The sequence below is a fragment of the Clarias gariepinus genome, chromosome 19 (assembly GCF_024256425.1).
Source record: "Clarias gariepinus isolate MV-2021 ecotype Netherlands chromosome 19, CGAR_prim_01v2, whole genome shotgun sequence".
NCBI classification, from domain to species: domain Eukaryota; kingdom Metazoa; phylum Chordata; class Actinopteri; order Siluriformes; family Clariidae; genus Clarias; species Clarias gariepinus.
In genome coordinates, this window is record NC_071118.1 from 11121950 (window position 1) to 11143101 (window position 21152).

The window sequence follows — 21152 nt, forward strand, 5'->3', positions numbered from 1 at the left end:
AGTTCATTTAGAGTTATCAGCCTAAAAAATTAACAATTAACAGCACCTTAGATTAGAGGCGTTATGAAGTCTTTTACAGAGCATAAGTAGCATAAGTGCATAAAATGCATTTTTTGGATGTTTTCAACATTCCCTTACAATGTAGAAGAAAAGAAATATCAGGAACGATCATGGAGTTAGAAAGTGACCCCAACGGTGTGTGTGTATATGTATGTGTGTGTGTGTATGTATATATATATATATATATATATATATATATATATATATATATATATATATATATATATATAATTATTTGTTAGTTTGTCCAAACTCTTAAAAATCTTGTCCAAAACTTAGAAAATGGAGGGACCTAGTAAAAAATGTCTGCAATGCTCTTCCCAAATATTTTATTTATTGATTTATGTGTTATGTTTTGTGTACAAAGTTACTACCCCAATGAGGACCAAACGAAAAGATGGCTTTGCTATAAAGGAACATGATAATCTTATTGTAACTGGCTTATCTATATGCTGGGGAGGAAAAGATGCATATTATATATCACTACAACAGAAACTAACAGACACAGGTACCATATTCACTTACTTTTTTTTTTTAACGCTCAACTTTTTTACAGAATTAAAGCTCTTTAAACTAGTGTTTTTTCAGTAGATATAAGTGCGAGCTTAGCACCCCCTCCACTGGATGAAAATCTGGCAGTGGGAGAGAGGATGAAGAGCATTCAGGCCTGTGTGACAAGGTCCACTTCTGGTGCTGAGGGTGTGACTGTTGCTTACGACTTTATTCAGATGTATAAAACCCTAGTCCTGGCATGCGGACTTTCAATAAAAGGTGTATTTGAGGACCCTAAGGTAAGGATTTCAGCAAATGTCATTTGAGTGCATACGAAGCAATGATTTTATATTAGCAATAATTATATTACAGTGCTAATGAATTCTCAAATCCGATTGAAAAAATAATACCAGCTCCAACAGCTGTAAATCAAATTGCAGGTCTACTTAAGCGATATTACACAAGAAAATGTTAAATAAAGACACATCTTATTGATATTCTGTTGATAAATTGTATTTGTAGAACTGTTGTATAAAAGCAATATCATACTTAAAGTTGTGCTGCTGTGAGGAATATCAGCATAACTTTAATTATGATATTGCTTTTATACCATAGTTCTACAAATACAATTTATCAACAGAATATCAATAAGATGTTGTCTTTATTTAACCAGTTATTTTGTGTTGCCAAGGAGAACCAACAGTACGTGACTGGAGGAGTTGGCGACCGACAGACTCTGTTAGTGTAATTAACGTGAATAATTTAAGTGTAATTTAACATAAATATAGTGGCGTAGAAGTAGTATAAAATTCTTACTATTCAGTTTACAAATTCATTACTATGTTGCCAAAATGTGAGCAGAATAAACCATGCAGGTGGTGAACAGTTTTTTGAACCTTTGAAGTTTAATTCTTACTGAAAGTGCTTCTGTGACTGGTTTTAAAATGTGGGTTTTGGCAGGCAGCTGCTCTCTTCTTAGTACAGACTGTTCACACCTACCTTCACCAATGCTGCACCTGACAGTGTAATTAACAACTGTAGAACATCTGGGACACAGAGTGATGCATCTATCTGTTAATGTCCGTTATGACCACTTGTAGAATGCCTCTTGTCCAATCAGATTGCTTAGTCAGAACTAACTACTGTATAATGTATATTAATGCACTAATTCTAATAGCTATAACTTTCATGGTCCTAACTCATTAACAGGGACCTGTACGGCAGATGCTCAATATAATTTAAGCTCAACAAATTTAAACATGTTAATTAACAAAGTAAAGCACAAAGAGTTCTCGAAGGATGTTTATGCATTACTGTACTTATGAAAGGAGTTGTTAGCACTTTATAACACTCAGTTGGAAAAAACTGGTAAACCCGAGTGTGAGACATTCTCATTAGCATAAAGTTTTGTTTTTCGTGTCTTTCAATTCAAGAAAGAGGAAAGAGTGTGGGTGATGAAGGGAATAGTTATTTATAGCTCTTATGATGTAAGCGCTTTACTTACCTTATTACAGTGGGGTAAAAAAGTATTTAGTCATCCACTAATTGTGCTTTTTTAAGTTCTTCCACTTAAAAAGATGAGAGAGGCCTGTTATTTTTATCATAGGTATACCTCAACTATGAGAGACAAAATTAGAAAAAAAAATCCAGAAAAGCACATTGTAGGATTTTTAAAGAATTTATTTGCAAATTATGGTGAAAAATAAGTATTTGGTCAATTCCTGTTGATGTTCCTGTTGATGTTTTGGGACTGTCGCTGGGCAACACGGACTTTCAACTCCCTCCAAAGATTTTCTATGGAGTTGAGATCTGGAGACTGGCTAAGCCACTCCTGGACCATGAAATGCTTCTTACGAAGCCACTCCTTCGTTGCCCGGCGGGGTGTTTGAGATCATTGTCATGCTGAAAGACCCAGCCATGTTTCATTTTCAATGCCCTTGCTGATGGTAGGAGGTTTTCACTCAAAATCTCAAGATACATGGCCCCATTCATTCTGGTCGTCCTGGTCCCTTTGTAGAAAAACAGCCCCAAAGCATGATATTTCCACCCCCATGCTTCACAGTAGGTATGGTGTTCTTTGGATGCAACTCAGCATTTTTTGTCCTCCATGAAGTTCTATTTTGGTTTCATCTGACCATATGACATTCTCCTAATCCTCTTCTGGATCATCCAAATGCTCTCTGGCAAACTTCAGACGGGCCTGGACATGCACTGGCTTATATAGGGGGACATGTCTGGCAATACAGGATTTGAGTCCCTGGCAGTGCAGTGTGTTACTGATAGTAGCCTTTGTTACTTTGGTCCCAGCTCTCTGCAGGTCATTCACTAGGTTCCCACATGTGGTTCTGGGATTTTTGCTTACAGTTCTTGTGATCTTTTTAACCCCACGGGGTGAGATCTTGCGTGGAGCCCCAGTTTAAGGGAGATTATCAGTGGTCTTGTATGTCTTCCGTTTTCTAATAATTGCTCCCACAGTTAATTTCTTCACACCAAGCTGCTTACTTATTGCAGATTTAGTCTTCCCAGCCTGGTGCAGGTCTACAATTTTGTTTCTGGTGTCCTTTGACAGCTTTTTGGTCTTGGCCATAGTGTAGTTTGGAGTGTGACTGTTTGAGGTTGTGAACAGATGTCTTTTATACTGATAATGAGTTCAAACAGATGCCATTAATACAGGTAACGAGTGGAGGAGTCTCTTAAAGTTGTTACAGGTCTGTGAGAGCCAAAAATCTTGCTTGTTTGTAGATGACCAAATACTTATTTTACAGAGGAATTTACCAATTAATTCATTAAAAATCCTACAATGTGATTTTCTGGATTTTTTTTCTTATTTTGTCTCTCATAGTTGAGGTATACCTATAACGAAAATTACAGGCCCCTCTCCTCTTTTTAAGTAGCAGAACTTGCACAATTGGTGGCGGACTAAATACTTGTTTGCCCCACTGTACCTTATTACTTACCGTGTCAAAATATATAAGGAAATGTTTGCACTTAATTTTTTTGACTTTTCATTTTGTACATCCTCTCAAATAGCTTTGTTTATTTTAGGTAGCTTGTTGGCTTCTGGATCCAGGTTCCAAAGAGCGCACGCTTCATAACATGGTGACAAACTATACTCCGCAAGATCTGCCGTTGTTAGAAGGAATTAGCCCTGGACAGGGTGTAGAAAGTCTGGGGATATATGGAGACGCAAGTCATTCTAGTCGATACAGAGCAGCCATCGAGTCTGTTCTTATCTTTGGAGTCATGACACAACTCAATGTATTAATGGAAAAAGATGGCTTCTTAGGTGCTCATTATGTCTTTTATGTCTTTTTACAATTATAAACGTTTTAGGTAATGAATTTCTTTGAATGATTTTTATTATGTTTTTACTTTTTTTTTTCAGATGCATTCCAGCAAGTAGAGATGCCCACTCAGTACTGCTTGGCTCTGTTGGAGCTAAATGGTATTGGGTTTAGTGTTGCTGAATGTGAAGCTCAGAAACATGTGATGCAGGCTAAGCTCAGTGACCTGGAAAACAAAGCTTATCAGTTGGCTGGTCACAGCTTCTCCTTGACCAGTCCAGAGGATGTTGCTGAGGTCTGTGTCAATCTGGGCATGCCTTAGAAAATTCAGTTTTTACCATTTATTTTTTCCCCTTCTTGAACTGTTCTGTTGTGTGATTTCTAGGTCTTGTTTCTTGAACTGAAGCTACCTCCGAATGGTGATTTAAATTCCCTAAAAAATAAAAAGACTCTGGGCTACACCAGGCGAGGAGGAGCAGGTGCTCGTGTAAAACTTTCCAAACAATTTAGCACAACAAAGGTATTTTCCAAAGTTGTTCACTGAGTTTAAATTGTGGACATTACTGTAAACTTTGTCTTACCTAGAATTTACAGATGAGATCAGAAGCTTCTGTAATGATTAGAAATATAACACCAGTTTCCAACTAACCTATAGAAAAAAAATCCACCCAATAATCTGTTACGACAAATATGGCATGTGAGAGGATCTAAAAGCTGTACAGAGAATATGAAAGAGGTTTGAGGAAGTAATAAAAGCACACAGATTATTAGAGAATATCTACCACATTACAGAAATATGATGCAAACATTCAAATTCAAATTTTATTTGTCACATACACAGTCATACAGAGTACGATATGCAGTGAAATGCTTAGACAACTGCTCATGACCTAAAATAGAAGACTATGAATAGTAATAGGAAATAAATATGAAAATTAAAATAAAGGGTAAATAAAACTAGGAAAGAATAAAATAAAATATAAAAACTAAAGTTAAAAAAAATAAATAACTGTACAACAAAAATACACAATATAGAAAATATTTGAAGAATGTATGAAGAAATATAAAACAATAAGAGCAGCTGAATGGGTAGGTATATATTTATGTAATTTTTGTGTGGAATGGTGTTAGAATAAGTAGTAATTAAAGAATGGTAATGTCCAACGTTTGGGCAATCCACATATTTAAAGTGTCTAGTGCAGTGAAAAATATGCTTAAAAATTGTGTACAGAAACATATAATTTGTTAACATTTTGTGTAAATGTATCTTTTGTTCAAAGTTTGTACAAGGGTATGTATGTTGGTACTGTACCAGTCAAAAATTTAGACACAACAGTGTTTTTTGTTTGTTTGTTTTTTTAATTATAGAACAATACTGGAGATTTCCAAACTAGGGCATACAGTAATACATATAGCATTAGGTAATTGTTATTTAAAACAACGGTCAGTTGTTATTTTAAGACATAAATGTCATAAAGGCTATTCTGGAATAGTTCTTGCAATGAGCAGTGTTTCCATTTGTGTGTCTGGTGTGTGTGTGTCTGGTGTGTGTGTGTCTGGTGTGTGTGTGTCTGGTGTGGTGTGTGTGTGTGTCTGGTGTGGTGTGTGTGTGTGTCTGGTGTGGTGTGTGTGTCTGGTGTGTGTCTGGTGTGTGTTTGTGTGTGTGTGTCTGGTGTGTGTGTGTGTGTGTGTGTGTGTCTGGTGTGGTGTGTGTGTGTGTGTATCTGTCTGGTGTGGTGTGTGTATGTGTCTGGCGCGCGTCTGGTGGGTGGGCACGTGCGCCTGGTGAGTGGGCGCGCACGTCTGTGTGTGTGTGCGCCTGTCTCTGTGTGTGTGTGTGTGTGTGTGTGTGTGTGAGAAAGTGATTACTTTATTTGAGAGGAGGGAGGGGGCTACTGTGTAAGACGAGAGAGTCGTTCTGCACGGTAGGCCCTTCCCTACTCCTGTCCTCTCCTCTTGTGTGTGCGCGCACAAACATACAGATACGCGCACACCGATATGCGTGTGCTACCACACTAACAGAAACACTGCTCTGTCTTTTCAAAGGGAAAGTGCAGGTTAAATTGTTTTATTTTTAATTTATATTTTGTAATTATTTTTACATGAATATTTTTAAGTTGTAGATCAAATCATTTTTTCTTTATTATATAAACAGGATGTGCTAGAAAAGCTGAAGACATTGCATCAGCTACCAGGAATCATTCTAGAGTGGCGGAGAATAACAAATGCTATGACCAAGGTAGTATTTCCTTTGCAAAGAGAAAAGTGTTGGCATTCTAAACTGGAGATGAACAGAATTTACCCAGTATCTCAGTTCCACACAGCTACAGGTATGAGAATTTATGGACAATATGATTCACTCTTGATTTTAGGATTTTTTAAATTATTATTTTTATTTTATTGAGTCTGTTTATGCCTCATATGTAGGGAGGGTAAGCTTTACTGAACCCAATATCCAGAATGTCCCAAAAGACTTTGAAATCCAAATGCCAACTATGATTGGAGAAAGCCAGCCATCCCAAAATAACACAGCTATTATCTCAAGCAAGACAAGGTGAGGTTCTGTGCTCATGGCAAAAAAAAAAAATAATAATAATGCACCTTTTTTTTAGTGATTCAGACATTTGTATTTTTTTTTTCAAAGGGCTAAAATGTTCCACACACACCATCAATTGGTACCACTGATCAAAGATGAAGACAGATCCCCAGATAAAGGCATGCCATTTTCTGTTAGCATGAGGCATGCTTTTGTTCCTTTCTCAGGTAAAGAACCTTTTTTTTTTAAATTGACATCTTTAAACAGTTTAGTAGCCCTGATTCATCAATATTCTTCTTACTTTTGTAGGAGGATTAATTTTGGCAGCAGACTACTCACAACTGGAGCTTCGAGTCTTGGCCCACTTGTCCCGTGACAGACGGCTTATTCAGGTTCTCAATAGTGGAGAAGATGTTTTCAAAAGCATCGCTGCAGAGTGGAAGATGGTGGATCCCCAGTCAGTTGATGATTGCCTGAGACAACAGGCTAAACAGGTGAGACATGGCTGTTTCCTGAGGACAGAACTTATACGGCTTTTCTTATTACAGTATGTATGTAGGACTGCAAGTCTTTGCAAGAAATTTTCCTACTGCATTCAGGTCTGCTGGTTCTATTGACTCACCACTTACCCACCTGATTACAGGTGGTCCCCAACTTAGGAACATTTGAGTTACAAATTTCTGCATATACAAATGGCCCGCGGTTTTATGAACATTTGTAGATGCGAACAAATCATGGAAGTAGCTCACGTGTATTGTACAAAAAATTGACACTGCAGTGCACTAGATACCAATATTTACAATTATATATAATATATCTGTGTGTGTGTGTGTGTCTGTTGAAGAGCATGTATAAAATGACTTAAGTCTGGTATATTGTATGTGGGCGTGCAGGAGAAATGAGTCAGCCTTACCGGTTTCAATGAATCAGTCCAGAAGCACAGTAATAGAAAATGGTTGTCTTATAAAGCTGTCTTAATGGTGAATAATCCTCATTTCGGAAACTTTTCAACACAACAGAGTTCACAGAATTCAGTGGAAAATGGCACCTGGGATTCCCCTCACGATTTAAAGGCACAGAGACAACAATTACTGTTATTTGACATGTGAGATTCGTTTCCCTAGATGCGATTACGGTTTTCGGCCACATGATGACTGTGTGGTTAAAGGGGACAGAGATGTATAAGACTCACTTTGTCGGATCAAGTCAAACTTACGAACGTGCACCCAGAATGGAATTCGTTCAAAAGTCTGGGACTATCTGTACATTAACTTTTTGTGTCCTGTATCTGCTAATTATGGGTTTACATACATATACACAGTGGAACCTCGGATTACGAGTAACACGGTTAACGAATGTTCCACAAGACGAGCAAAGAGCATTTTCTTGGTTTACGAGCACCAGGTATCATGTTTCACGCATGCGCTTATTGTTTTGACGCCACGTCATGTGATCACAACTGAGCCAACAGTTTTTCTCTCTCTCGCGCTGCTGAATCGTCTTCTCCACTGGGTTTTAGTGCTCGTCACTTACTGTGCATGCGTCTATGTGTGTGTGAAACATATTTTATTTTGTGGTCGGAAGCGCGTGTGTACAGCGTGTGTACTGTTCCTTATAACACACGTGTGTGTGCGCGAGTAAGGCAAAAGAAATTCTCAATACAGAGGTTAAAAATCTGATTTCTTCCTCATCGCGGTGTGTGCGCGCGCGCACGCGAGTGTAATTAGACACTGTGCCGGCTGTGTGAAACCCTTATTCGCAAAAACACACGCGCGCACAGAAATGAAGGCAAGAGACACACACTCTGCTCTCCGAATAAACTCTGTCGCAAATCTTTTCAGAGGTAAGGTGCTGGGTCATTTGTTTGTTTGTTTTACTTTACAGCAGTGACTCTGTTAGTTTGCGCTCACACGAGTGTCTTTAGTGATGTTTATTGCTTTTTTTTTTTTTAGATAAAACAGTGTAGCGGGAGAGAGACATTGATTTATGACCGCTGTTTACGGAAGTGTAGTCCAGTGCGGGAGATGCATTGTGGGTAATGCAGTCCGGTGTGTGTGAATGCGAGATTTAAGTTAGGATATAGAGCCTGAGTTTTGTTCTTCAGTAGTTTTTAGTTGGATTTAAATGCAGGATCCACCCGAAAGTTTGTACTATAACCTGACAATACAGAAAATTAAAAGAACGGGTATCGATGAGTTTGTCCATCTGATCATTACACAAGCATGAATTAACGGGCTGTTACGCTGTCGCGAGCAACATAAAAAAAAGCAGAGAAGCTTTAATAATTTAGAAGAGAACAACAGTCTTTCCGTTAATGTGTGTGTAAGTGTGTTTAAACAAGAGGAGAAAGTTTTAATGTGTAAGATGAGGAGGGGGAGACAGGAGGGGCTGAAAGCAAGAGTCTCCACCTACTCTAGCCTCAAACACACACACACACACAGTGCCTGCGTGCACAAAAGGAAAACGCTTATCTGCCGGGATTAATTTTTTACTTTTACTGAAAGGTAATGTGCAGGTTAATTTGTTTTATTTTTACTCAATATTTTGTTTTAATAATTTTTTTGTATTTATTTTTTTGGGCTGTACTTTGAACGAATACTTTAAGTTTCCATTATTTCTTGTGGGAAAATTAAATTTGGTTTACGAGTGTTTTGGAATACGAGCCCATTTCCAGAACGAATTGTGCTCTTAATCCGAGGTTCCACTGTATGTATGTATGTATGCATGTATGTATGTATGTATGTATGTATGTATGTATATATATATATATATATATATATATATATATATATACACAGTGGAACCTCGGATTACGAGCTTAATTCGTTCCGGAAGTGGGCTCGTATTCCAAAACACTCGTAAACCAAATTTAATTTTCCCATAGGAAATAGTGGAAACTTAAATTATTCGTTCTACAGCCCAAAAAAATAAATACATAAATATAATTAATACAAAATATAAAGTAAAAATAAAACAAATTAACCTGTACTTTACCTTAAAAAAATGTAAAATTAAACCCCGACAGATAAGGGTTTTCGTTTGTGCATGCAGAGTGTATGTGTGTAAAATGTGCGCGCGCGCACACGCACACACACACATTAACGGATAGACCGTTTTTAAAACCATTTAAAAATTAGCAAGGAACATTCCTAGTCACACTCACGTGAGCGCATACTAACAGGATCACTGCTGTAAGTAAAACAACAACAACAAAAACAAATTAAACAGCTCCTCATCTTTGAAAACAATCGCGACAGAGAAGAGTTTGTGTGTTTATTTGGCAACCTGAGAGGAGGGGGGATGAAGAGGGGCTCGCTCGCGTTTACGGCCCCCTTCTCTCAGGTTGCCAAACAAACACATAAACTCTCTGCCTTACACAGACACAAACACGCACACTTAAAAACACTGCAGGCACTAAGACCCAGCAGGGGAGACGATAGGTCTCGGCTTTACAGCTCCCCTTCTCTCAGGTTGCCAAATAAACACACAAACTCTTCTCTGTCGCGACTGTTTTCAAAGGTGAGGAGCTGTTTAATTTTTGTTGTTGTTGTTGTTGTTGTTTTACTTTACAGTAGTAATCCCGTTAGTATGCACTCACGCGAGTGTGACTAGCGATGTTCCTTGCTAATTTTTAAACGGTTTTAAACGGTCTCTCCGTTAATGTGTGTGTGTGTGTGTGTGCGCGCGCACACGCACATCTCACACACACACACACACACACACACACACAGCGCGTGTGTGTATTCACCCAGCAGGAGAGACGATTACCTACAACTCTGCTGCAAGAGAGAGAAAAACTGTTGGCTCACTTGTGATGACGTAACGCTGGTTGTTAAAACAAGAAGCGCATGCGTGAAACATGATACTCGGTGCTCGTTAACTAAGACAATGCTCGTTTTTCAAGTAAAAATTTATTAAAAATTATTGCTCGTCTTGCAAAACACTCGTAAACCACGTTACTCGTAATCCGAGGTTCCACTGTATATATATGTATATATATAGCCTATATATACACATACATACACACACACATATATATATATATATATATATATATATATATATATATATATAAATAACCCACCGATCAGCCAAAAGTTTAAAACCACCTAGGTTTTAGGTTCCCCTTGTGTCACCGAGGCATGGCTTTGCAGGTGTGCTGTGGTGTCTGGCACTAGGATGTTGGCAGCGGATCCTTTGAGTGCTCTGGGTTGTGGATTGGTCTCTGTGGATCGGACTTATTTGCTTGTTCACTCAGACTGAGACCTGGGGAGTTTAAAGGCCCGGGCAACAACCTTAAACTCTTTGCCTGTTAAGCCCTGTGTGCAGAGGGCTATGGTTCACTGGGTATTCCCTTATATTATTGTGCTTGTTACTTTTATATTGTAACCAGCATTGCCATTTTTCTGCCTCTTTAGGTGCATTGGCTTTTCTGTGGGATTAGGCTAGGTCGTTTATTTGTATATAACTTATAATCAATATAATTCATTTAAATACCGGTGGCGTTAGTGTTGTGGCATATTGGTGTACAGTTTCTGTACACTAGTGGCAGCTGACCTACAGGAACTTATTGGGTAGATGCTTAACTTATTAGTTTGGAGACTTATTTTTGGAGAAATTGTGAATATATCAGTAGAAGGATGCTGAGGTTGGAACTGCCAGGCAGGAGGTCTAAAGAAAGACCAAAGAGGATATTTATGGATGTAATGAAAGAAGACATGAAGTTAGTGGGTGTGAGAAAAGAGGATGCAGAGGATAGGGTTATATGGAGGCAATGATTTGCTGTGGAATCCCTGATGATTCAGATAATTTGCTGTGGAACCCCTGAAAGGGAACAGTTCGAAAGACAAAAAAGAAGCTTTACTTATTTTGGACTTTTAATAGGGTTGAAATGTGTTGGTTGTTTGTGTTCAAAAACATTGATCAAAAATTTTAACTGTTGATATGATGCTGATGTCCATAAGGTTAGTCCATAAGGTATCAGGTACAAAGGGCAGGTTCTTCCTTTTTTTTAATGGACCTTGAGAGATGTAAAAAAATAAATAAAAAATGGCTGGTGACAATGGAGGTTGTGCTTCTGTTCTTACAGATTTGTTATGGAATAATCTACGGCATGGGAGCAAAGTCATTAGGAGAGCAAATGGGTATTGATGAAAATGATGCTGCCTGTTACATTGAAACATTCAAGTCCAGATATTCAGGTAAATTCCAGGCTAGTTCCCAGACTTGGGATAACTTCTAATAAAACAGCTTGGCCTAAAAGTGGATCTATATATTTAAATTGCAGCAAATGCTCAAATTAAGGGCTCTGCGTTTGCTGCATTTGTGTAAATGCTAAACATGACAAGGTTGAATATTTCTTAATGCATCAGAACCGACGTTAAATGAAGAGTGTTCCATCTGGATCTGTTTAATATTCTGTTGTTAGCTTTATTGCCATCTCAGGTCTAAAATAAAACTTGCATTAAATTTCAAGTAACGAAAAGTCTATAGATCCAGGAATTTTGGCCCCTCTGCATAATTAGGCCCTGTCATGACTTTATTTTCCTCGAAGGCATACAGGCATTTCTTCGTGAAACTGTTAAAAACTGCAATAAAAATGGCTTTGTGAAGACATTACTTGGCAGAAAAAGATATCTCCCTGGAATCAAGGAGTCAAACATGTACATCAAGTCTCATGTAAGTTTCTTTTATTAAACCTCTTAAAAATAATAGAAAGCAAAAAAGCTCTTCTTCCAAAATTGATTGCATCCACACTTCAGGCAGAACGACAGGCAGTGAATACAACAGTCCAAGGCTCTGCAGCAGATATTGTAAAACTGGCTACTATCAATATCCAGCGTAGACTAGAAACAGAATTTGCTGACGTCCTGCTGTCACATCGGCATTACTCCAGTGAAACAGGTAAATCTTGCAGTCTCTAAAATGGTAATCATTTTGTCATGAGGATATTCATAAGTTGTTTTGTTTTGTTTATTTACTGGACAAAGGACGGTGCAGGCCTCGGTCCAGACCTTCTCGAGGAGCCTTCTTCATACTTCAGCTACATGATGAACTCATCTACGAGGTTGCAGAGGAGGATATCATTCAGGTATGTAGATTTCTTTAAAAGCTCAAACCCCAAAAGGCTCCCATGTCATGAGGTTATATCTTTACGATACCACAGTGGCTACAATTTGCAGGAGATCTTCTCACCTATAATTCACGAGGTCAGTTTGCACAGTTTTTGAGTCATGTGCAGGTAAAAGCAGCTGTTTAAAAAGATGTGGTGGCTTTATCTTGGAGGATGACCAAAATTAGGAATTAAAGATCTTTAGGGACCTGTTATGAAGATTGAACTTATCATTTTTAGACATTGACATGGGTCTTTAATTTGTATGTAAAGAGCTATGTCCTTTAATGTGCTTGAACTCACTGTTAAAAATTCCAGCTTGGTCTGATTTAATTCCAGACAAGAGAAAAAGAGCAAGAACAGTAAATACAGAGCCATATAAAGGAGTTCACTATTTTCAGGGAAGTCCCTTTTTCTGCGTTCTGCTTGGCTAAAAATGTACTTATGCAAATTGAGAAGAGGGCAGGCAGTAGCTCACGTGCATTTAAAGCTATGAACACTAAACCTGTGCATTTGAAACCTTAATAATCAGAATTCCATGGATGTCTGAATAAATTAACGGAATGGTGTTTCAGCTGGAACGTTAAGATGCATGTTGTAGATCTCTGATGCTTTTAACTTGTTAAAAAAATGGTATATAAAAAAAGATTGAGATTCCATTTCTCTTTTATCAGGTTGCACAAATTGTGAAACGGGAAATGGAAGCTGCTGTGAAACTGTATGTGAAGCTCAGGGCAAAAGTTAAAGTTGGCCCAAGCTGGGGCAACCTTCAAGAGCTGGATATATAAAATACGGTGGGCTTGACTTCTACCTAATGTGCTGCTTACCACACTTTCTAATTGCAATAATGTGAATTTGTGACAAATATTTATTTTTATGAAATGTATAAGTCTATAAACTCAAATGAAAAATTTCTGGCTTGATATTTAACAACTGTATTAATCATTTTTCATGAATATGTACATGAACATTTTTAACTAATGAACTTTAAGAAAGACTAGTTTTGGTTTACATTTAAAATTCTATGGTGTAAAATTAATTTTTATCTTGTAAAAAAAAACAAAAAAAAAAAAACAAGAAGCCATTTAAATGCATGTTTTAATAAATGCATCCCCTTTCCACCAAGTGGGTCATTATCCAGAGTATGTGCATATTCTATTTCTTTTAGCAATATCTTTTACAAGCAATTATGCTTTGATCAGTATGTATCTAAAGCTGCTGGCTAGTTAAGACAGAAAGGTTCGTACAGTGCCTTTTACCAAGCCTCTACATATGGGGCACTTGCGTAATGAAGGAGCACACTCTTTACAAACAACCAGGTGGCCGCATGGTATGAAGACAATGTTGACCTCTTTATCCATGCATACTTTGCATGTACGCTCCTCTTGCAGTCTCCTCAGTTGTTCTTCCATGGGCAAATCTGGAAATGAAGGAAAATGTTTTTTGTTTTTTTTATAAATAGTTCCTACATTGCTACGTCTAACAGGGAAGGATCTGTATCCTTTAGTGGCAAAGTTACAACCTGAACAACAAAACACTGAACAAAAAAAAAAAGCAAAAAACTCATTTGAGGATACCTGAAAGATCTTGACTTGGAGATACTGCTTCATTTGTCTGAGCTGAAATTGCAGTGAAAAGAACATAAAACGGATCGTCAGTAATACATCATAGCAGATGTTTGTTGTAGAATTTTCCGTGCATAATGAAAAAAGGTAACTTTGAACAGCTTATTTTTTTTTCCTGTCTGTTTCCTATTTGCAACTATAATAGTTTTACATTTCACAGACAAGGAAAAACACTGAAAATGTACACACAATGGCAAGAAAGTACAAGGTTAAATACCCATTAGCTCTCTTAGGAGGTACACATCATTCTTTTTGATCCAGTTTCGGAAGACCTCTGCTGCTGCATTCCCCTTTGACAAGACCAAATCAATGAGCTGGCCCGTCTGCTGCTTGACTAAAGTGCAGCTGCGTATGGTGTCATATTCCTTTTGTGAAATTATGTTCTCCTCCAACAGATGATCCATTAAGCTCTGCACACTTTTCAAACGCTGTGTCAAGGCAGCGTGGTGCTTCTTCAAAAATGTAAATCCATCTACAAATGCAAAAAGGGAAATATTACAGATGCATATCCACGCACTGCATTAATAATAATAATAATTTTAAAAAACCTTGCATGAAGACGCACCTGATGCCATTTCCTCTGCGAACATTTCTCGCTCCTCCTCTCTTTTTTCATCTTCCGCGCTCAACAAGTCTGACACCAGCTCCTGGACAGTTTTGTAGTTTTCTCCACTGGTAAGAATTTTGCTCTGGACAGTCTGCTTTACTAAATTGCGATCAAAGCCCATTTCCAAGGCTGCTTTCACAACAGGTGTGTTCATCATTACAGCATCTTCTGAACGCTCTTCTCCTGGACCCAAATGTACAACTTCAAAAAAAGGTGAACAGAAAGTAATTAGATGCAAATAACATTAATTTATACCACAGTGCTGTTAAATTCTTAATTATAATTAGATAGTTATTACCAGTGGCAAATTACTCCAGGGTACCAAAAATACAAAAACTATGGGATGTGCCGTTATCAGGACATATTAGAAGACATTATACAGAGTTCTGTATGTTCCATAATGTTCTTTCCTTACCTGGTGGATCAACAAATTCCCTCGAGTCCCCATTGTTCAACAGCTGTGGGAATAAAAATAAATAACAATGGTTAATCTTGTGTGGCAAGAAAATGTTCTAGTACAGCCAGTAATACAGACTTGCATACCTGTTCAAACAATCTTGGAAATCTAGCTTGGATCTGATGAACAAACTCTTGCCCCTTTTCTTGCAAAAGGTATTCACACCTAGAACAGGAAGGGATTTAAAATGTGAGTAGAAGCCATTAAAGGATAACTGAAAAGAAAGAGATTGATAATTGAAGTCACTTTACCTGGGAAACCATTTGGCATGTTCAACCCAAGGATCGTCTCCTGATTCCCAACATCTGAGTCCTCCATCACAACAGAAGCACTTTACATCATCGTTACGACCTGCAAATAAACCAAAAAGATCCTTAAATATCCAGCTAAAAAAAAAAAAAGACAAAAAAAAAAAAAAGACAATTTATGAAAGCTTATTCAGCTTACCAACATAGTAAAACCCAGCTTTGGCCAGCTGATCAGGTCGGACTGGTATTCTTGCAGGCCAGTTAACAAATGTAAGCAGCCTTTCTTCACACTGCTGCATCGCTGGGTTGGACACATTGGCCAAACCACTAGCTATAGGGATGTTATCGGCTCGGTCACCTCTCACAAATCGACAGTTAGGGTAGTGCCTCTGGTGCTCAGATACTGCCCTATCTCCGGGTTCCCAGTTGCTCAGTTGCCCACCACAGCTGAAGCAAGCCACTCTGTCTCCCTGCTTCAGATAATAGAAACCAGCCTTGGCAAGCTCAGCAGGGGTAATCGTGGTAAGGGTCCAGTTTTGAAAGGTGTCCATGCGATCCTGCTCGCGCCTCATGCTAGGATTGTGGCAAGCAGGTGGTCTCTGATGAGACATGTCTTCCACTCCACGAGATGACAGAGGGCTGGAGGGGGCAAGGTTGCTCATGTTGAGGTAACCAGCTTGTTCGTCCGCCTGGCCTGAAGCTGAAGTGGCTGCAGGGAGGTTTAGTTGCAGGATGGTGGCATTGCGAAGAGGCGAAAAGGCCGAGTGGGAGGAGGACAGGAGATTGGCAGTGGAAGGCAAGCTCTGAATGAAAGTGCAGTTGGGCGACATTTGCTTGTGCCTCTCGGCTGGACATTCTCCAGACTGCCAGCTGTCAACTGTGATGTTGCAGCGGAAACACTGGACCCGATCACCTATGCCAGTGTAGAAAAACCCAGCACGGGCAAGGCTTCTCTCAGTCACTGGTGACGAAGAGGGAAACTTTGCAAAGGTTGAGATGCGAAACAGTTCACTTGTGTTATCATATTGTAGGTCTGCTGGTGCACTAGTACGGCACAGACCTCTTAGGAAAGGACTATTTTGTAGGATTTCCATTATAAAGGGGGAAAAAGGGATGTCTTCAGGGAGAAGGGCTTTAATTATCACACCCAGGAACTTATGTTAAAACTGGTGACATGTTTGTGTGAGTACAATAAACAAGATGACAAGATTAAAAAAAGATGAGGGGAACATGTGATAATCACAGGACTCGTGGCTAGTCATGAGCTGAACAAACGCCTTCTGTATTTCCCTGGCTTCCATAACACATCTGAAACAAACTCTCCTTAAAACTGAACACAGAGTACATGAAACCCAACTCCAGCACCAGTGCATTCTGTTAATAACAATGCAAAAGAACATATGTGATGGAATGATCTATAACCAAGGATGCTAAAAGCAAACCAAAGTCCACACACAAGTGTTGGGAAACATACATCATGTGTTTCAAATCAAAGTAAAGGAACTAAAAATGAAGTGAATGTGTACCTGCCTTCATCCAGGATCATTAAAGTATACAGTAAACCAACATAGACACAATTTAAACATTAAACAAGGCATCATGTGGTAATGACGGATGCTATGGTAGTGAAATTCCTGGATGTGTTAAAGAAAGGCCTTCTCCCTGCTGACATCCCTTTAGGGAGGTGTTTACGTATCCATATTTGAAGTTTCAATGTAATTATGAAATAAAAATATGTTCCTTGAGAGACAGAGGTTTGGTTCAGGAGGAGAAACCCCTTTGCTTCAATGGTGCAGTTGCCTGGGATAAAAAAAAAAAAATAAAAAAAAAATCATTTGATGCTAATAAATTGAGACAACTATATTTAAAGTGACCAGAGCTTCCAGTTTCTAATACTTAGACTATATAGGCAGTAATGTATATAGGAAGTTTAGAATATATAGGCAGTAAATGTGTGTTTGCTTCCTTTTTGTTTCTGGTATTTGATGCAAATGATTACGCAAAAATGTGGGTGGATGGCTTGGTTGCAGTCAGAAGTACACGTAGACTAGTAATTTCAATATTATCAGTGATCCAGAGCAGGACATGAAATAGCATTTGTTGCTATCAAGGGGACAATCTGGACACTGACATACCTGGAGCATAAATTCTTGTCAATTAGAATAAAACTAACTGATTACAGGCTTCTGTAAGCTCACAGGTGAGTTAAAGGAATAGATTTTACTATAGGTCTTGGACATTATAAATGTTCCAGCTCTGCACACCAACCAGTAAGTCGGTCAGGGTTGTACGCGAGTACAAATGCAAGTAAACTGGGCTAAATTCCACAGCCCTTATGCCATCCAAAATTAAATTTTAAATTTCAGCTGAGACTTCTACAGTCCCACAGAGATGAATGCAGCTGGTTTCTTTTAGTTACTGTGTATTTTAGTACAAATGTTACCATTTTCCTTCACAGAAATAGTTAACTAGAACCAGTGAGTAATTAAATGCACAGTATCCAGTAGGGATGGGATTTACCAGTCACCTCCCGATACAATATCTTTACGATACTAAAGTGCCAATTCAATTAAAATTGTGACTATAATTTTTGTTTTTACAATTTTATAAATATCCCGATTCGATATTATATTTCCACCCAACTTTAAACCGTTATAGAAAGTTTTATGGTTAATTAAATGTAGCCTATTGCTTATAACAGTAGTTGTCTCACTTAAAAAACATTTAAACAATACAAAATAATGTCAAATACAAGAGTTTAACATTTAACTGAGCAGCACGTATCTCTAGTCTTCGCCATAATTATTTCTAAACTCCTACCACACAAAATAAAAACAGTAAATAGTACAGAGTGTACAATATGTAGGATTATAAAGAAGCGGTGATGTTTTACTACCGCCAAAAGTCTTAAAACACAACTTAACAGTGAGCGCACGGGTTGAGGGGCTGCAAGTATGCGATTGTGAGAGGCTTCTAACACACAATTTTGACTAATTAGCATTCGTGGTGTTTCAAGATTTATGTAAGCGTATGAGTGAGTTTGTGACTAATTCACTCTTTGAAGAAAGGCAAATCAGAGGCTTTTAACAAGCACAAATTTTTACTAAGGTAACGCCATTACCTACCAATTCTGGTAATCTCTATTATAAATGGATTATGATATGATTTTTGCACGGAACGAGGATGATGGCTCCTGTTGAGTTGTACTCCTGTACCGGTAACAAATTTGACTGTCTGTGTGCAATTTATAGCAACCAAGCCCTATTGTAATGTACTTATATGGATCTCAAGACTTGGAAAAACCTGAACAACACTTTTAAGCCATTCCTCTGAGCACACTCATCTGCCCTTTGCCTTTTGATGACACATCGGTCAATGTGACCACCACACATACGTTAGTCATCAGCTAATACAATAGGTGGTGACTTAGTTGCCAGTGATAAATTAGGAAGGTGAGGCTTTGCACTGGTTTGTCAGTAGGCCAGTCTGATTAATTATTAGGCAGTTTAACGTTTCATCTGGTTTAAACCATACAAATTTAAAAAGTCCTCTTATGTACCGGGACGAAAACCTGACCAAACATTTTGTTATCAGTTTTACATGACAGAACAAGATGTACACTGAAATGAAAGTGACTCTGTGTGTTCTGAATGGAAATTGTAGCTCTTGCTTACTTCCTTCTAGCTATTTGCTTTGTCACACCCTTTGTTCGTCCTGTTTTACAGGCTTTTCTGCTAAACTGTAAGCCCTGACTCGACCCTGTACATATACCAAAAACAGCACAGTTCTTCATATTTTGGAAGTAAGAGTTTAGCAGTTTAGCTAAAGCCGAAACAGTTTAGCTAAAACAGAGCCGAACCTACCAGACAGTCACCATTTTGAAACGGGTTTATCTGTTTTTGTGTGAAGATTGTATACCGAATATAACAGATATAATACGACGTTTATAAAGACAAACACTGGTTAATGTAATTTGCCAGTGATTAATCAGGTAAAGGTAATTTCAGACTCACCGCATAAGGACGATTAAATGACGCTGTAGACGAACGCCTCTGTAATGCCCCTACTAGTTCTTTCCACTTAAGCTGAGTCAAAATGGCTCCTGACGCCAACGATTCACGGAACGTCTGCGGGATTTACAGCACGACCTAAATAAGGACACACTCACACTTTTATATATATATATATATATATATATATATATATATATATATATATATAAATGATATATATTAGCTGAAATATTCATCTAGCAGTTTCGAAAGGTAACTTGTTCGTTAGCTACGCCATACTATTAGGATTATAGGGTAAAGGCTATTCAAAAGCATTAAACAAATACAAATATGGTTTATATAAATGTATTTCATGGCTACATTAATGTTATTTATTGTGGCAGAACAAGAATTGTATTTACTTCTTTTTTTTTTTTTTTAAACCGCAAGCAGAAATTTAAATAAAACTCACCTGAATGAGAGGACTAAAGAGTTTTAGGCTCAGTACTGTGTCAGTGTTAATTCTTCGTGTCTGTGGCGTAAACAGTAAAATATCAAGTGACGTTCAACAAGAGGGCGGGAGCAGTCGAGAAGTCTGGTACTTTCCAGAGTTAAATGCAGGGAGAAATATGCATTACTGTGGTATTCACGTTGTAAAGCGACCTATCCTCAGGAAACAGTTTGAAAAATGCTGATTACGTGCTTTAAATCTAACAACTAAATCTATGTGGAGTATTTTTTTAAACAGTATGATGTGTTTATGCCATAAATTTCATATACAACATGCATATTCTTTATACTTGTTCATTTAAATCTGCTTTATGTCATTTTGAAAAATCTTTTCATAGCTCATCACTTTATATCACATATAATACATGGCAAAGTCGCCTCACACCTCCAGGGACAAAAAATAAATAAATAAAAAATCCCTGTGCAAACACCTCCCAACCAAACAAACAGAATTTTTTTTATATATATTTTAAAGTAAAAAGCACATGGGTGGAACTGAATCTGATGTTCAATGTTATTAACATTTGTGCATTCTGCTGTTAAAGTCTACTTAAAGTTAAATTGTAATTTAATGTACAAAATAATATAAAAGTAGTAAACAAGTATGTTCATTTTACTTACAGAAAACAAGTATACTTGCAGTGTAAAACTACTGCTAAACTAGCAGTTTCCTCAAAATTTCCTTAAAGTATACTTTTATATACTTAAATGTCACCTAGAAGATTCTAACTATTACCTATAAGTTCACTTACCAGTATTAGCATATACTTTAGTTGTGGTACAAAATAAAACCTAAATGTAAACTAATTATATATGCAAGGTTTACTACTCTTACACCTAAAGTGCACCTAAAGTATACATTTATAAACTAAAAAGTGGGCTAATTTAATTCCCAAGAAGTATTTAAAGAGCACATTTACAAATGTACTACTACCATATTGATATCAGTATACTTACTACATAAAGTATGTAATATTATACTTGAAGGTTACCTAGGTTTACTCAAACAAAAAAACTTAACTAAGTATAATCTTTTGGTAAGAGATGACAATTAGTTTAAAATGTACATATCCAAGGCAACCATTCAACAGATTCAACATTCTGTGTAATTTTATGTTCATTTTTAATGAAGACTTGATCTGACCTATCATTGAGCTATCATGTGTTTATGACTGTTTTATAGTGTTACTTGTAATGTATTTGCTTTAAAAATGATAAAAAGCAGAAAA

The 21152-nt window shown here is 37.6% G+C and overlaps 2 protein-coding genes across 7 annotated transcripts in view; one reads left to right on the plus strand and one right to left on the minus strand.

Annotated features, from left to right (window-relative positions):
* Nucleotides 1-13397, plus strand: part of polq (polymerase (DNA directed), theta) — a 28864-nt gene extending 15467 nt beyond the window's left edge. The window contains exons 19-32 of one of the 4 annotated variants that reach the window (XM_053479325.1): nt 428-568; nt 649-851; nt 3598-3838; nt 3938-4131; nt 4222-4356; nt 5992-6166; nt 6264-6390; nt 6481-6599; nt 6682-6866; nt 11462-11573; nt 11927-12051; nt 12135-12276; nt 12363-12463; nt 13159-13397. In XM_053479325.1, the coding sequence (XP_053335300.1) occupies nt 428-568; nt 649-851; nt 3598-3838; nt 3938-4131; nt 4222-4356; nt 5992-6166; nt 6264-6390; nt 6481-6599; nt 6682-6866; nt 11462-11573; nt 11927-12051; nt 12135-12276; nt 12363-12463; nt 13159-13272 (2114 nt within the window). In that variant the 3' untranslated portion in view covers nt 13273-13397. Of the gene's footprint in view, nt 1-427; nt 569-648; nt 852-3597; nt 3839-3937; nt 4132-4221; nt 4357-5991; nt 6167-6263; nt 6391-6480; nt 6600-6681; nt 6867-11461; nt 11574-11926; nt 12052-12134; nt 12277-12355; nt 12464-13158 lie in introns of all 4 variants that reach the window. The other 3 variants (XM_053479323.1, XM_053479326.1, XM_053479324.1) reach the window with 3 other exon arrangements.
* A 167-nt stretch (nt 13398-13564) lies between these two features.
* On the minus strand, nt 13565-20038 carry birc2 (baculoviral IAP repeat containing 2). 3 transcript variants are annotated; one of them, XM_053479327.1, is made up of 10 exons: nt 19886-20036; nt 19435-19569; nt 15621-17221; nt 15425-15524; nt 15260-15338; nt 15132-15174; nt 14675-14917; nt 14327-14581; nt 14062-14103; nt 13565-13904 (listed from the first exon to the last, which is right to left on the minus strand). In XM_053479327.1, exons 3-10 carry the CDS (start codon nt 16513-16515, stop codon nt 13711-13713), a joined length of 1851 nt encoding a protein of 616 aa, XP_053335302.1. In that variant the 5' UTR covers nt 16516-17221; nt 19435-19569; nt 19886-20036; the 3' UTR covers nt 13565-13710. The 3 variants fall into 3 exon arrangements, with proteins under 3 accessions (XP_053335302.1, XP_053335303.1, XP_053335304.1); XM_053479328.1 differs by having other exon boundaries at nt 19435-19590; nt 19886-19943; XM_053479329.1 differs by lacking the exon at nt 19435-19569 and having other exon boundaries at nt 19886-20038.
* Nucleotides 20039-21152: the final 1114 nt, after the last annotated feature.

What these genes read in the sequence shown, in the direction of transcription:
- birc2 (XM_053479329.1), bottom strand. Translation starts at nt 16,515, where the DNA reads ATGGAAATCCTACAAAATAGTCCTTTCCTAAGAGGTCTGTGCCGTACT. An exon ending in GGAATTTGTTGATCCACCAG is followed by an intron (nt 14,918 to 15,131) that starts GTAAGGAAAGAA and finishes CTTTTTTTGAAG; the next exon opens with TTGTACATTTGGGTCCAGGA. An exon ending in CCTCCTAAGAGAGCTAATGG is followed by an intron (nt 14,104 to 14,326) that starts GTATTTAACCTT and finishes CTGCAATTTCAG; the next exon opens with CTCAGACAAATGAAGCAGTA.